This window comes from Mastigoproctus giganteus, chromosome 6 (assembly GCF_048544385.1).
Source record: "Mastigoproctus giganteus isolate SK-2022 chromosome 6, ASM4854438v1, whole genome shotgun sequence".
NCBI classification, from domain to species: Eukaryota; Metazoa; Arthropoda; class Arachnida; order Uropygi; family Thelyphonidae; genus Mastigoproctus; species Mastigoproctus giganteus.
The window spans coordinates 176,594,793-176,612,955 of NC_143580.1; the positions used below are offsets into that span (position 1 = coordinate 176,594,793).

The 18,163-nt window shown below is 35.4% G+C and overlaps 1 protein-coding gene across 1 annotated transcript in view; it reads right to left on the reverse strand.

Annotated features, from left to right (window-relative positions):
- The window catches only part of LOC150084769 (GDP-D-glucose phosphorylase 1), a 118,532-nt gene that overhangs the window by 77,953 nt on the left and 22,416 nt on the right, over positions 1–18,163 (reverse strand). Inside the window, exon 3 of the mRNA XM_090376351.1 lies at positions 13,819–13,992. Coding sequence (XP_090232477.1) covers positions 13,819–13,908 — 90 coding nt within the window. The 5' untranslated portion in view covers positions 13,909–13,992. The remainder of the gene's footprint in view (positions 1–13,818; positions 13,993–18,163) is intronic.

An 18,163-nucleotide genomic window follows, 5' to 3' on the forward strand; every position in this document is an offset into this window, starting at 1 on the left:
TGAAGAAGAAGGCAGGAGCCTTCAAAAGCTATGGTTTTATCACTTTTAATTTAGTATATTTTAATATATTTTATTGTTCTTAACCCAGTATATTTTAATGTATATTTCATATATTTTAGTTGTAAAGTTAAATATAATTTATTGTAAATACAGGCAAATATAATTTATTATAAATACATAGTTATCAAGATTTCAGTTTTCGTTTTCTTTGTGTTTTCTTTCTACATAAGGTTGGTGAAAAACATTTAAAACTACAATATATAATAATTTGCTACTATTATAGTCAGACTGCTACTAATAATAAACTGCAGATAATCATGTAGAAATCATTCTAAACGTTCCAGGGAAAAAAAAACAAAAAAATAAACTATGGCTGAAGAGAGGACTGACAATGACAAAGCAGCCATTCACATTCAAAAAGAAACAAGATTGGTGGCAGTTATCCATTAACACTGATCTAGGTTAATGTTAACTGTTTCAGGAGTATGTAGGCAAATTTGTTTTCCAAGGTCGTTTCATATACAATCCAAATAAATCATCAGTTAATGTTTTAAAATCTTCCAGTATGTGCTGCTATTTCATAGTTGTATTTACAACTAATAGACACAGTTTTAATAGATGGCAGCACAAAAATTGTTTTTAAAATCAAAGGAGTAGGAGATTGTAATAAAAAAATAATCACCACCACAATTTTTTTGCCCATAATTCCACTCTGATATTAATAAATCAGCTCAAAATAATATTTAAGGATTCTTATGAAATTTCATGAAGAAACTCACTCCACAGAGACCACCACTGTCAAAACTTCACTAAGGGAGATCCAGATCCACACATTATATCACTTTTGAAGGGATTAAGTGAGTTGAGTATCTATGGTCTTCCTGACAAACTTAACTCCACCATATTTCAGAAGTTAATGTGATTGTGTGGCAGAGAACACACAATCACATTAACTTCTGGAATATATGATTGTACGTGGCAGAAGACAGATGTAGGAAAGACCTGATTTTTAGCATATGTGGGTTGTAAGCACATACCTAAAGTTGCAACACACAATACAAATCTTAGCCATGGTGTAGTGCTGATGAGACCATCCATTTAATTTGATCAAAGGGTTGCTGAGAAGTTTCACAAGAGATACATACAATAAAATTTTGGTCAAATATGGGAAAAGGATATTAGCACTCTGCCCTAAAGACCAAACATCACAGTTCAGTTTTTAAAAGGATAGGACTTCAACTCACTAGGGTATGGCCTGCCATACACTACAGAAAAAGTGAATGAGAAACTGAAGTCTCCAATAATATTTTTAGAAGAGCATGAATATTTATATCATTTGTCAGAATATTTTTGATGCAATTTTTTTTATGAGTAACTTACCCGTACAACAAACTAATTATTAGTTAGTAACAGACTCAAAGTGAAAAAATTATCTAATATGATTCTTTTTTATTCATTTATTTTTTACTCATTTCAACTTTAATTATTATCCTCCCCATCTTAAAAATCTGTCACACCTATTTGGAAATATACTCTGCAATTTAAGAATAAAGTGACTAGATTTTTTGTAACACAAAGTGGGACACCTCATTATGACATGACCACGTTATAACAAGATATCCAATTTTGAAAGTGAAAAATCAAGCCTGAAAAATCGGTAAGCAAAGAATATATAATAGTTAAACACGAAAACTTGATACAAGTATTCTGTTTACTGATGCTGAAAAACTGCACATTAAGTTAGGATACACATCCAAATAATCTTACCGTGGGATGTACTCCAGCCATCCCCTTTGCAAATGTCCTCCACATTGAGGAAAATATAGGAATAGCTGTAGTGCATCCTGTGATCAGAATATCTGAATGTTCTGGATATGTCCTAAAAAAAAAAAAAAAAACAACATGGCCAAAATGCATCCTGGTGGATATAAGGTAGGTTTTAAGATAGCCCAAGCGAAGTGTCCCAGCTGATATAAGATGGATTTTATGGCATAGCTTAAGTGCATTCCAAGGATATCTTTTATGACACAGCCCAAGTGCATCACAGTCCATTTAGCATTACCCCAAGGCACACCGTGTGGAGGGGAGCTGACCTATACCCCAAAAATTGTCTGTATTTTTCTATTTTCACTTTATTTTTTTTTGTCATTAGTAGCTTTGTTCTTATTAAAATATAAAAATATTACCAATTTTTTTTCTGTTAACGAGCCATTAATCTGAATGAAATTAAACCAGTGATGCCCACAGGCCATTTGCACATTATGCAGGATGAACCAAACAAAATAACTCAATTAGAGGTAAACCCTAGCTAAATTATTAGGAGGAAGTAGGAAGGATAACCATGTTTCCTCTGCTATGACTGAAAGAGGTCCTGAAGAATTCCTCCAGTTTTCAGTTGTTGTTGTTATTTGGTTTTCAGGAGCATTAGCAACTAAGGCCATATTGCTCCGGGATATGCGGTGGTCATTTCCTGACCTTTCCGCATCCTCCGTATTTGGTGGTGACGGGCTCGAACCCCGGTCTAATCAAGAAGCGTGTGCTATGCACTGCTGCTTCTTCCCACCTGGCTAGGGAGGCGCCTCCAGTTTTCAGTGGGATTTGAACTAAGACCTCTCTGAATGAGAAACAGGTGGTGAACCTGCTTACTATCTTGGAAACATATGACTCTTAAGCCTTATTTACATTGGTTTAGTAAGCAGGCAAGTTGCTGGAGCACATTGCTAGCTTCTAGTAACCAAATCTATGTAGACCTATATTTTAGTACCATCTAGCAATGATACAAGTTAGGTGAATCAAGTGAACAGAAAGACATTCTATTCTCTACTCTTTTTTTTTTTTTCCCTTACCACACAATTTTCTCATATGACTGTATACTAAACACGTGATTATTATTCTCAAAGCATTTCCAATTCAATGGTCATGGTTTGTGTAACCTTAGTGATGCTGCCAGCGTTGAAAAAAAATAATAAAATGTGAAAGTGAAGAAAAGGCAATGTTGTGAAATCCGTGGGGTTGTATAGAGAACCTTAATGTTTATGAAATGTAGGCATTTTTCGCAACAACCAAACACAGGGTGTGACCAGTTCAGCGCTGTTCAACAATTTGCAATGATGGATTTACTGCAGAGTTCTACAACTGTTTCCTACAGCAAGGTACAACGCTATTTCAAATTTTGTTCTCACTAGTAAAGCATCCCTCATTAAAGTGTCAAAGCACTGAATTAAAGGAGGGATTAGGCTCAAGGAACCAAAACTTTACACACACTCAAGCATATTTTGTATTTTTGAGGATCTTTTTTAACATGTTCACTGCACCAAAGTAATTTGCCATGATGCATATATGCAGTCATTCTTAATTGGTCAATAAAAGTGCTGTAAAAGCAAAGGCACATGAAATAATAATTGTTTGATATCACACTGTTGAACTCTGCTATATGCAGCAACTCTTGGTTGTTTTTGTTTATCATCAACCATGTGCTGTAAAACTTGTTACACAGTTTTATTTGTTCTTTGCTTGTGTTGAGATTAGTACACGGAATAAACTTTTTATAAAATTTTGGGCTCCGTTCTGATTTACAGCTCAGCTCAGCTCAAAAGTAAAATGTCCACTTTTAGCTATGGTTTTCAGGCATTTACTTCGCAACTATTATTTCTTTTTAGGCATATATTAGCATTAGCATTAGTAGAGGCATATGATGCAAGAAAGCAAGCTTATGCAGCATCAGGCAAAAAAAAAAAAAAAAAAAAACCCTTCCACTTCACCCCTCTGTTCGTTCGAAATACCTGTCCAGCTGAGCCTTCAATTTATTTAGGCTATCAACTTCCACAACAAGGGATGGAAGTCTGTTCCACCAACCAACTATCCGCTGGCTAAAGGCAAATTTCCGCACATCTATCCTACATCTGTCTTTCCTCAATTTGAATTTATCAGATCACCTTGCCGGTGCCTAGTCTGCAGACACTGTAATTTGCAAAACTTAAGCCTTTCTTCGTAAGAGCAACTCTTTGTTCCGTTCACTAACCTTGTTGCCCTTCTCTGTACTCGTTCCAGCAGCTCTACATTCTTCTTGAAATGAGGCCTCCAGACCTGTATACAGTACTCAAGGTGCGGCCTGACCATTGCCTTATAAAAGGGAATAATCACCTCCCTATCCCTGCTAGAAAAATTCCTGTATATCATTGATAAGACACCATGAGCTACTCTTGCAGCTCATCTGCACCGCTCAGAGAACTTCATATCTGCCTGCACAATTAAGCCCAGGTCCTTTTCATTCTCTACCACTGTGTAGTACCACAGAGTTGATACGTTGCTCCGGGGTTGCTGTTTCCCATATGTAGTACCGTAAACCCCCGCTATTCGCGGGGGTTACGTTCCTGAGAAATGCCGCGAATACCGAAAACGCGAATACTGAGTTATGGCTCCCATAGTAATAAAGGGGTTCCGTTCCAAAGTATGAAATACAGTATATAAGAAAAACTAGTCTAAAATTGTGTCTATGTATGTATTATATGTACCTTCATAATATGACTATGTACATAGACAGTACATAGTGAAATGCAAGCATATGGCATCGAAATGAAAATAAGAAACAATTTAATATTAAATGTAATATTTATTAGAAATTTCAAACAAATCTTTCAAACCAGCGCCTTTGCTAGCTAAAAAACTTATCCCGCCAGTGCTATCACCAGTTTCGCTAAAGTGTTGATAAAGGAGTTTTGCCTTTTCACCAATGATGAGTGAACTTAACGGAATTTTATTTTGAGTTCGGTCTTCTATCCACAGATTTAAAGCTTTTTCCATTTTTCCTAATTTAACATCACGAGTAACAAGCAAATTTTTGAAGAAATTAGCGCATTTTTTCTTCCGATTGATCATACCGTTGACTCATTGATTTTATAATGTTTTGCCAGTGAGGAGACACTTTCACCATTAGAAAATTTATCCAATAACTCAATTTTATTCGCTAATGTCATCACCTTCTTTGATCTTTTCACATTTCCCTTGTTATTCGTAGCCATATTTTTGTACGGGTTAGAAAAAGTCTGTTTTACACTGCAAAACGGTAGATTTATCATTTTTGTAAGCATATCAATTTATAAATTGATAAATTTATTCAATTTATAAGCATATAAATTAAAAGCAAACAACAAAACCTTCCATGACAAGCGCATAACACATACTGAACAAGGATTAGCGAGAAACATTCACGCTCGCGATTTTGTCACCCCTCTCCCCCCACCCACTGAGCGCTGTTTCGACCGAGAAAGATAATTTTAGCCACGCCCATGTATTTTTATGGCAGAAAATGTTCACGGTGCTTTAAAATTCACATTTTCATTTCATTTTATATTAAATCAGCGACTGCGAAACGCGGGGGTTTACTGTACTTTACATTTGTCAATGTTAAACTACATTTGCCACCTCTCAGCCCATCTGCTCAACCTTTCCAGATCCTGTTGCAGCAGCATAGCGTCAGTAGCATCCTTAACAACCCTGCCAACCTTTGTATCGTCTGCAAACTTGGACATTAAGCTTGATATACCATCATCAATATTATTTATAAATACAGAAAACAATAATGGACCCAACACTGAACCCTGAGGGACTCCACTAATAACATTAGTCCACGATGAGCAGTGTCCATTAATTACCACTCTCTGTCTTCTGCCACTCAACCATCCCTTTATCCATAGCAACAATTTGCCACCAATGCCACACTGCTCCAATTTGTGCAGCAGTCTTCCATGTGCAACAGTATAAAAATCCTTTCTAAGATCCAAGTATATAATATCAAAGTTATTTCCTGCATCCAATTCTTTTGTAACTACATCATAGTATCCAATCAAATTGTTCAGGCAAGACCTTCCCTTAACAAAACCATGCGGTGTCTGAGCTATAACTGAATTCTTGTCAAGATGATCCTGCAGTGCTTCTTTAACCAGTGCTTCCATTAATTTTCCTGGAACAGAAGTTAAACTCACAGGTCTATAATTACTTGTGTCAGCTTTTGATCCTCCTTTGTGAATTGGGGTTACATTTGCACATCTCCAGTCAGTGGGTACCTCCCCTGAGTCCAAGGAAGCTCTCATAGTTATGGTTAACGGATTGCTTACTTCCTTTGCTGCCTCCCTTAATATAACTGGATAGATCCCATCCACCACAGGTGCCTTTCTTGTATTTATCTTCAACAATTTCTCCTCCACTTTACTCTCAATTATTACAAGATCATCTAGCTCACTGCCAGTGTTTACTTCATCTATGGCATTCAACTTTCTGAATAACTCCTCATGTGTTAATATAGATGCAAAATATTGATTTAGTTTGTTAGCTACCTGAGCAGGATCATGAACTGTTGAACCAGCGATATCAAGTGGACCAATCTGATTCATCCCTTCCTTCTAGAGTTTACACAAGTAAAGAACTCCTTGCTGTTTTTCTTTGCATCCCTTGCCAAAGATTTCTCGTAATCTGCCTTCGCCTGCCTAACCTCCTTTGTAAGTTGGTTACAGATCAACTTATATCTATCATAGGCTTCTGTGTCACATGTTAATTTATATGTATCCCATGCATTTTTCTTCTCTGCCATATGTCTTATTAGTTCATCTGACATCCATTTAGACCTGAACCTTGAACAATATTTCTTAGTTGGTATGTAAAGCCTAGTAGCTTCCAAGATAAGTTCTTTGAATGCTTCCCATTTTGAGTTTGCTGTTGGTAACATCATCAGTTGGTCCCACTGTACAGAATTTAAATACTGTCTCAGACCATCATAGTTGCCTTTACGAAAGCAATAACTCTTCCCTTTACCCCCTGATGGTAGTTACCTCCTTGAGTTACCTTCTGCCACTCAACCATCCCTTTATCCATAGCAACAATTTGCCACCAATGCCACACTGCTCCAATTTGTGCAGCAGTCTTCCATGTGCAACAGTAAAAATCCCACTTCAGCACACTGCAATTACTGCCACCTAGTGGTTCCTTTATCTGCAGATTCTTAATGCATGAAGAATCACTACTGATAATCATATCAATAGTATTGCTCCCTCTAGTTGCCTCCCGAACATGCTGATTTAGAAAACAATCATCCAATAAATCCACAAAAGCCTTGCTAGTGTGTGAGTGACCAACCCACAAATTCCAGTCAATATCTGGGAAATGAAAATCCCCCATTATAAGACACTCTGATTTACTGGTCCACTATTTCCCTGTACAGTTTCTTATTATACTCATCAGAGTCATTAGGCTTATAGCACACCCCTACTCTCAATTTTGATCTCCCAATGCTTATGTCACACCAAACTGACTCAACACTGCACTGTCCAGCGATGTCGACTGGCTTCACGTCCTTGGATTTTGTGTTTCTTAACTAATAGCATAACCCCTCCTCCCTTCCTATCCTGTCTATCCTTTCTATAGACATTGTACTCCCCAAATTCTAGTTCTGCATTACTTATATCTGTGTGACACCACATCTCTGATATCCCAACAATATCCGCCTTTGATGTGTTGAGCAATACCTCAAATTCATCAAATTTATTTACCAAACTCCTAGCATTGGTGTTCATGCAAGTATACATGCACCTGTTCTTTTTCTTTGCTACCCTAACACAACCCTTGTGTTTACTTGACTCCCAGCAGTCTCTGAAATATCCTGCATGTTATTTTTCAAGCTGCTTCTCATTCCAATAAAAAGAACAAGAATCACTTTCACCTCTGTCAGTAGCTACTGTTAAGCTATTAGTCCTTGTATCTCCCCAATCTAGCAGTTTTCCGACCCACCTAACACTGCCTGGATAGCATCAGCAAACATTCTTGCACCCTTTCTATTTAAGTGTATCCCATCCCTGTAGAAGCAGTCTCTCGTGTTAACAAGTACAGACCAAGCTGAAAAAAATTCTACCCCTTGAGCCTTGCACAATCTTTCCAGGGCCGAATTGATCGACAGAGCTCTCATCATATACTCCCTCCTATCATGTCTGGGCAAAATTGCAGACACTTTCAAATTCAACCCTAATTCACGGCTTTTTTTCAACAGTAACGGAGTTGAAGGAGTTGCTCATCAACATTCTGAAAATTATAGTACACTTAACACACCTTCTCAAATATAGGCAGCAGTGAACAAGTTAAGAAGCAAAGTAGAAATCTCCATGTATAGATCTTAATCCATCAGCAAAATCTAAAGTTTTCATCACACATGAAAACTTTAGACTTTGGCACATGTGTGGGGTGAAAATTACCCACACAAATATATTTCCCATTATGCTAAGAAGCCATAAATTACAAAATATATATAGGGAGCAGGAAGGGGTATGCCTTAACAAAGAAACAAGCAATAAAATTTTAAGGGGCCTTTTTTTAAAATACAGATATTAAACTTAGGTGCACACAACATTACAAAAAAATATATATAAATAAATAAAAATTAATTACAACACAATATAATTACAATAAATCATATTCAAGCGTTATCTCAGCTTTGATCTAAGTTCAGAAATGTTAATACACACACAGAGTAAATCTTAATCAGGTAATAAATAACCGTGTTTACATGGAAGTTCCCAGAGCAACTCAAGAAACACCCTCAATATATTACAAATGGAAATGTTCTTGAAAGGTACTACCAAAGAATAGAGGCTATGTCCACATATTTTGAAGTTTTACTGTTTAAGCTTCATTGGGTAATCTTTATTCCAGTGTACATGCTCTTGATTATATCCATTTTCCAACCTAGAGTTTTTTCCCTTATTCATTTCTACAAGAATATCCAAATGTTCATCATATAAAAATGCAGAAACATTTTAATTATCATCTGTTTAAAACAAAGTATCCATTTTTTCACATGCACTTGCTAACTAATATAAAATGCACTGGTCTCAGATGAACATTCACTGGAATGACTTCTGTCTTATTAACAAATGGAAATGATCTACGAAAACAATCAATCATGTTTTTTTTTCTTTATGTTATAACTGTAAAAAAATTAATAAATAAAATAAACACACACACTACAACGAATGTGAAGGAATACTGTCGGCCGATGTAGCACGCGCGTGTCGGGGCTTTCCTGCTTTGATTAGAGTGTCAGTTATCTTTATCATGTAAGGTTCAGTTATTTTAGTTATCTGCTTATTTGCCCTTTAGCAGTGAAAATATTTTTAAAAATTATTCTGCTATATAATTTTAGCCATGCGCCGGCAAAATAGAGTGAGAAAGCTAATTAACTTAGACATTAAGAAAGAAATAATTTCCAAGCGAGAACATGGAAAAAGTGTAGGAGATCTAAGTGCTGAATATGGTATGGCTAAATCAACAATCAGTACAAAATTTAAAAAACAAGAAATAAAAAGTGCACAGGTCGCGAAGGGAATCTCTAGGTTAAGCAATTCACATATCATGGAAACTCTTTTATTAGTGTGAATTAATGAAAAACAAATGGCAGGTGATAGTGTCAGTGAGGTGATTTGTGAAAAGGCTAAACAATTGTTTGAGGAACCTGGTGCTAAGGCTCCTAGTACAAGTACTGTTTCTGTGAAGGAGTTTTTTGGCACAAAGGGGTGGTTTACCGGATTTAGGAAAAGGACTGGATTACACAGTGTTGTGAGGCATGGTGAGGCTGCCAGTGCAGATAGGGATGCTGCTGAGCAACATCGTGAGAAACTTAAAAAAATAATTGAGAATGGAGGCTTTCTTTTGCAGCAGGTGTTTAAATGTGATGAAACTGGCCTTTTCTGGAAGAGAAGGCCACACAGAACATAGCATTGGTAGGTATAAAAGATTATCAACCGAATATTGCCACTGTGGAAATGGGCCTTAATCATTTTAATGACACCTTGATAGCCCACTTTTGGAGGGTCCAAAAATCCAGAATAAAGCAGTTAACTCTGGATTCATTCTTCAAAAAGGTGGACAAATGCCCTCCAACTGATGAACTTCCCACAGGACAGTCACCCAAGATGATTAGGTACAATGACTCCTCTCCTTCCACCTCTATGTGATTTTTTATGATTTTTATTAGGGAAAGTTTGTTTATATTTTCACTGGGGGAATATTGTTTATGCTTTTCATGTGCGAAAGATTTTTTATGCTTTCCATGTACGAAAGATTTTTTATGCTTTTATTATTGAAAATTGAATTATAGTTTTCACTAGGGAAAGATTGTTTATCCTTTTCATGTGCATTAGATTGTTTATGCTTTTTATTAGGGAAAGTTTGTTCATTTTTTTCACTAAGGAAACATTGTTTATGCTTTTCAAATTTTATGTACAGTGTATAAAAGTTAAATAAATTAATTTTATATTATTTTTACACTTATATTTTTAATTTTGTATTATATTTTTCCCATTTAAATCATTGTATTGGATGGTAACTTTGTTCTAGACTGTGGGCCTGGAACAAATTACCTAAATACATATATTTAAATGTATGCTAGAACGAACAGATGCTATAATGAACAAGGTTCTAGAACCAATTACGTTTGTTCCAAAATATCCCACTGTGTGTGGGTATATATATATATATATCTTGAATAAATTTACACAAACTCACTCTGTGTGTGTGTGTGTGTGTGTGTGTACGCAAATTTATCCTACACAAGACACTCATTACCATATGCTTCATTCATCTTTTTAACTGTTTCTGATGCATTTATGCCCCATCTGACACAATAACGAATCACTTATTGCTGTTCAATCTGTATGTCTGACATGATACTTTCTTCAAAACGATAGTCAGTGACACGCAGCTAAAAAACTCTTCATGCAACACTAGCTCGACAAGTATTGGCATGTGCACACCACAGAGTCTGCTCAGTAGTGATCAGAAAGAGTGCTTGTAGCAGCAGTTATGGAAAGTTCATGCAGTAAACATAAAACCTTGCATCGGTCTATGAATTAAATGATCACCCCTCATATATGCCTTCATCAATATTGTTAAAGCACAAAAAGACACTTCTACAAAAAAATACATGATATGGATATGAGTGAAAAGTTCATATACTGTTAAAATAATTTGTCCAATAAAATATTTCATGCTATCAGATTAACTCTTTTGATAGGATCAAAAAGATCCTATATATCACAATCTCAGAAAATAATTATATAATTTCTGAGAATTCAAAAAAAACAATACACACATTAACACTAGAACTGTCACAACAGTCAGTTTGACCATTTGCCTGCTTTAATTGTTGCAGTTCTGCAACCCTTTTAACTACAGAAGTGCGAGTCCATAACACTTTCTGACTTTCCATTAACTCAAGAGCATTCACAATTGAAAATAATTTTGCACACATTTTTCTTTTAATTTTAGCTCTACACCTAAAACTGCCAAAGCAGTCACAATTTGTCTGTTTATAAAATTTCTATAAAATTAGATAATTTTATACAGTTAATCAAGTTTTGCATTTATCTTGTAAGAAACATTTGCGATTTGAATCACCCTGTGGTTTGTGCAAGTACACATCCAGACGTGTATGTCTGCACATCTGTGCACGCCACTTCAGGTCTGACCATGTGTAGAAGTCATTTATTATATATATTACAGCACCATGCCATTTTAGTTTAGTCTGAGTGAAACTTTATGTGGAAAGGTATTTCAACAATTTTTACAGTTTTACAGAGACTGTCATTTGATTGCATTACTAAAATTTGACAATCTCATGGTCTTATCCAAGAGCAGATTCAAAAATATCCAGAGGAATTAGAAAAGCTATCTGAAAATGTGACTGGAGATTAATTTAGAGAAAAGAAAGTGGCAAATAGATTCCTAATGAAAGAGGTGAGGAATCTAGTAGTGAAAATGATACTTCTGATCCTTGTACATTAAGTGATATTGTAGATGATAATATCACAGCATCATAATTGTAAAAACTGTATCAGTGGGCAGCAAACATACTTCAAAGTCTGGGCACATGTCGGAAGTTATAAATCTGGTGGTGCTTCAGCTGGACGTGCACTAGAAAGGAAAATAATTCACAATAACCCTGGGACAACTCTTTACACGACAAAATGTGTGTTCTGGATTCTGTGGTAAGTGCAACATTAGCAACTAAGGCCATATTGCTCCAGGGATATGTGGTGGTCATTCCCTGACCTTTCCGCATCTGGTGATCACAGGCTCAAACCCTGGTCTAATCAAGAAGCGTGTGCTATGCACTGCCGCTCCTGCCCACCTGGCTACGGAGGCACCTGTAGTAAGTGCGTTTCAAATCTTTGTAGACATTTCAATGGTAAAGAGTTGTCCCAGGGTTATCGTGAATTATTTTCCTTTGTAGTGCACGTCCAGCTGAAGCACGAAGACAACTGAAGGATAATAATTGGTCTACATCCATTCAAGAATTTGATGCCTTTATCGCTGTACTTTTAGCTTGCGGAGCATGCAGTGCTAGAAATTTAGAACTGGAGAGTTTGTGGTTAACTGTATAGGGAACTCAATTTTTTAATGATACAATGTCACGTAATAACTTTTGTGAAACTTAGCAGTTCATAAGTTTCGACATACATTCTTCAAGGAAGAAGCGGCTACGAAATGAAAAATTTGCTTTAGCTTCAGAAACATGGTGCAAATTTATTTCTAACTATAAAGCTTGCTATACACCTGCAGCAAATATTACAATAGATGAACAGTTATTTCCAACTAAAGCCAGATACCGATTCACCCAGTACATGTCCAAAAAAAACCAGACAAATTTGGTATATAGTTTTGGTTGGCAGCTAACAAGTTCAAAATATCTGCTGAATCTTATTTGGGGAAAGACTATGCAACCAGCTAGTCAACCACTTTCTGAATATGTTGTTCTAAAATTAATGGAACCATTTTTGAATCGAAGTAGAAATGAAACCACTGATAACTTCTCTACCAGTTTTGAATTGGCAAAGAAATTAGTCCAAAAAAAAAAAAAAATATTACTATAGTGGGAACTGTGAATTGTGCTTGTAAAGAAGTTCCAACATCCATACAAAAAAGGCAGAATTATATTCCACTTTAGTTTTCAAACTTGGTTCCACTCTGAAAAATTATCAGGCCAAAGCAAATAAAAATGTCATAATCTTACGTACACTTCATACAGGTGTTGCAATAAGTAATGGTACAAAAAATAAGCCTGACACAGTATTATGTTATGACAAAAAGTATGGAATTGATGTTTTTAGTAATGCAACCAAATGACTAATATTCAACAAAAGCAGGTTCATGTAGATGGCCAGTTCACATCTTTTTATAAAATATTAGATCTTGCAATAATCAACCCTTGAATTATTAATAAATTGACAGGAAAAGTTATGAAGAAAAGAGATTTTATATTGAATCTAGCTGAAGAACTCAGAAAAGAACATATAGATTCACAGAGAGCAGCAGCTCAAACCAGTAACAATAGCAGCCATATCAAACCTCTCAAAAGGCATCAATGACAAATTAGGCAATACAAGGCAAACAAAACTATAGCTATATGCACAGCACGTAAAAAAGTATGTACGTGGAAAGTGTACAGGAACTGTTTAAAAAACTGTAATTTGTTTAAATTGTGCAAATCAATTTTTAAACTTCAGTTTATTTCACAGACGAAAAAGCTGTGTTCAAATTTTTGTAATCAGAAATATTAGTTTTATGTGTATTACCACAGGACAACACTATGTACTGTTGCCAGTTATTATATCAATGATTATACTAAAATGTTGAAACCACAACTTAGTCTATTTTATGCACAGATACCAAAATGACCAGCAACAGAGATTTCAGGTATTTTTGCAAGCGGGCAGTTCTAGTGTTAAAAAGCTTACACAAAAAACCACAGAAAAAGAAAAATAGTATTGTAATTACCTTTGAATCATATGTAGAGGAAAATTCTTTGGCAATATTAAAAATAAAATCCTTGCTACAATATTCAAAATCATTACATGGAATGGCCATACTTCAGAAGTGAAAAAATTACTTTAATTTGGCACTTAATAGTGTCACAAGAATAATGATCATTCACAACTGCAGTGTTTCTATCTGGAAGGAAGAAAAAAACAAAAAAAAAAAAAAAAAACAGGATTTGATACATAAAAATTATAAAAGATAAATTTCACTGACAGGAATAACAACTATATGTATGTTATTTGAATGCACTTAAGATAGTCATAACCAGATGTATAATCCAATTATTTATTAAAATATTGTTCGAGCCGAGTTTATGCATATTATAAATTGTGGCATTTATTCCTCTACTAAAACAAGTTGTTTATTGGTTTCTTAATATATAATTTAAGATTAATTACATTAATTTTCTTAAGTCTGGGTGGTGATAAAGGAATGGATTAAAAAAATTATCACAATTAAAAGTGAATAAAGCACCAACAGAAGCTGAACAATTTGCCAGTTATAACAAAGAAAGCAGGTTGTCAAATCTTGATAATAATAGCAGCATCACCAACATCAAACATATTCTCTATGGACTGGAAATACAAAAATGATTCTAAAGTTGAGAGAAGTAATAAATTTTACTTTCGTTGCATAAAATTTATTGACTGTCATTAGTGCAGGACTCACTCAAACAAACAGAATTATAGAGGAATTATAGTGTGTTTTTGTTAAAAAGTAACAATGGCCAGATAACTGATGGATAATACTGTTGTTTTGAGAATTTTTGGTGCATCAACAACTTGTCACAGCACATCACTTCACATGCTTTGTATGTATTACGCCTATACAATGCATGTTTGCTGGATAGCCTGCATATTATGCAAAGCAAAAAACCTGAAATATCTTTTGGCAAAATTCCCCTTCCTAAGATTAGCTAACTACACCCTCAACCAGTGGTGATCGAGCAACAAATTAAATTTTGCAGCCTGAGGCTTAAGCCCTTAAGCATTTTAAGGGCTAAAGCCTCAGGAAAGGAAAAGGCCCGGGATGTCCCATTTAACAACAGCAATAAAACTAACAGACTGGCTATGCTCCCATTTGAGGATTAGGTTATAGCAACAGCAGTGGCAATATGACACATACAAGTTTGTGCAAAAGCAGCATATTAGTATGCAGCAATTCTAAAAAAAAAAAAGCTAAAAGCAGCATCATTTTAGTTATATCTCATATTGTGAACACCTTCACAACTGCAATATCATGGCAACTCATTGTGAAGGTATTTACAATATGAAATATAACTAAAACAATGCCTTTTTAGCTTTTTTTTTAGAATTGCTGCATATTAATATGCTGCTTTCGCACAAACTTGTACAATGTTTACAGCTTTAACACTTTTGCTTCCTACATTTCCTTCAACCTTTGACCTGGGATTGAAAACCACAAGATTGAAAAAGACAGACATTTTTGTCATCACTTTTATCTTCTTCCAGTCATATAGTTCCCTGAGGAGCTGTTGTGGCCATCAACAAAATCCTCCAACTGCATTGATCATATGCCATATGAGCGGCATCGCAAAATGTCTCACCCCAAAGTTCACTGATCCTATCCTTCCATCTAGTTGCAGGACTTCCTTTAACAGCAGTTTTTGGAGTTGGTTTTGTTATGGTCTTTGTGGCATCAGATAATGTGGTGGTATGCTATTGCCTACCACATGGCCAATTTTGAAAGGGGCCGGCTTTAATCATAGGAAGAGTCATCATGCATCCCACGAGATGCTCTTGAAGAGGAAAGGTGACTACAGCAAAGCCCCACTCAGTGCCCCCCATTATATTTTTTTTAATCAAGTGAGGTGCCACATTATCACTCTTCCTTTCTCAATCTCCAGCTAATAATGTCCAAATATATTAATGATTTTTGAATTTTCTTAAACATATTTTCATGTTGGTTTGTACAGGCTTAGTCCCAATGAATAAATTTTAAATTATAGCCAGATAAAATGTTAAGTATTTATGCTATGCTGTAACATAGGCAAACAATCAGCTGACTGTTAGAACTAAGAACGTTCCAACTGTCAAATAAATGCATGTGTGTAAGTAGTTGAATAATACCTGATATGGTGCAAAAACACTCAACCCTAACTACAGTGCAACTCGTTAACAAGGTGATCACTAAGAAAAATCAAATAACTCTTCTTAAAATCACATTTTAACATAAAATCCAGGAGCACACAGTAACCACGTTAAGCATAGACAGTACTACCACTACTGGTCACTATATCACTTTTATAGATATTCTAATTTTCAGGTTCTTAAGGCGTTCTCTTCTCACTATGACTGAATTAGTCAGCCTCCGGTGAAGGTTGATTGACAAAAATATCTGGTTTTTCTTCTGTCAAATCGTAAGAAAAAAGTTAAAAAAATAGGGTGTTTTTTCCCCTCCAAGTGGATTAAAAACCTGCAATGCCGAGGGAATCCTTCTCTTTCTCAGGTTACATGGGATGGGGGTGGCACAAATTCAATTTTGAGGAAAAATAGTTACAGGATTGGTATGTGTGAAAATTTACTTTCGGCCAGTAGGTTTGATTGTTGGAATGAAATTCCATCAGTGTTGTAGAAATGTGTAGTTTGAATAAATTCAAGGAAAAACTAGACAAATTATTAGAGAGAATGGACAGGTGACATGGAAGCAATTTTTTTTTTTTTTAGCTGATGCTGTACGAGCTTGCTTTTTTAAATTGTTGCCATTACTAATACTAACAAACTGCCAAAAAGAAAACTTCACAAGATGCAGCTGCCGTTGCTGTGGGGGTTTAATGGTGCATAAGCTGCTTTGTCTCTGATGTGCCTATTTACTTATTATATAAAGAAATCATATTCTAGTACAGTCAGAAAAATCTGTAATCAATAAAGATTAAAAACTCCAGTATTCTTAAGGAAATTGAAAATTTCAGAAATATTTGCCTTGTCACCAATGAGATTCTCTAGTGTTATTGGTTTACAAAGATTAACCAGTGATAGCATTGTTGAAGTTCTGTCTTGTTTATGGTAGGGGCAGTCAAATGAGAATGTGCTTAACAGTCAGATTTACAGAACAATGTGGACACTATAGTGGATCATCTCCTGTGAGTAAATGAAGGTGGGTGTGACCTATTCTTGCCTTTGAAAGGACTACTACTTCTCATCTTGATGTGCGGACACTGCAGGGCCAAATTTTCAGATCCTGTTTAAATTGAAACAGTTTATTATTAGTTTGAGAGTGCCATAGTTCTGTCTATTTTGATAGGCATGCAACATGTATGATTAGTCTGATGCTGGAACAGGGATATTTCTTAAATCTAAGGTGGTTGGATTATTTTAAGCTTTATCAGCCAGTTCATTGCCCATAATACCAGAATGTGCTGGAATCCAACAGAAGGTAACCAATGGATGACGTTTTTCAATTTGCAGTAATAAGTTTCTAATTTCATCTAGAACAGGGTGAATTTTTCCATGAATGAGCTGAGAGAATCAGTGAAATAAAAGATTTTAAATAACAGTCAGAACAAATATTTTATAAAGCTAGTTTAATTGCATATAACTCAGCCGAGAATATACTGAATTCAGAAGAAAGAGATGTTGAAATATTGGTATTCGGAAACACTACAGTTGCTCAGTTTTATTAGTTTTAGAGCAATCTCTATAAATTGGGAACAAATCAATATATCTTTGAGTGTGAACTGCATGAAGTTAGCATTAGTTGAGGCATATGATGCAAGAAAGCAAACTTATAGAGCTTATATAGTCAAGGAAAAAAAACTTCCCATTTCACCATTCGGTCACTCCAAATGTTTGTCTAGTTCAGCCTTAAATTTATTTTTTTTAAGCTATCAAGTTCCACAACAACAGATGGAAGTCTGTTCCAGCAATCAACTACTTGCTGGCTAAAGGCAAACTTCTGCACATCTATTCTACAACTGTCTTTCCTTAATTTGAATCTATGCCTCCTCAGGTTCTTAATCTCAGCAAGTGCAAGTATACTATCGGCACTGAGCCTGCTCAAATCATTCAAGGCCTTATACACCTCCAGCAGGTGCCTAGTCTCCAGCTGCTGCAATTTTATTATTATTATTATTAGCATTATGGTGCAAGGAAGCCTGAGGCTTATGCTGCACCAGCCGAAAAAAAAAAAAAAAAATTCTGAGTTACCCTCAGAGAGAGTCAAAAGTAGAAGAGAATCATTAGCATTAGCATTAGTAGAGGCATATGATGCAAGAAAGCAAGCTTATTCAGCATCAGCCAAAAAAAAAAAAAAAAAAACCCTCTCCCATTTCACCCCTCCGTTC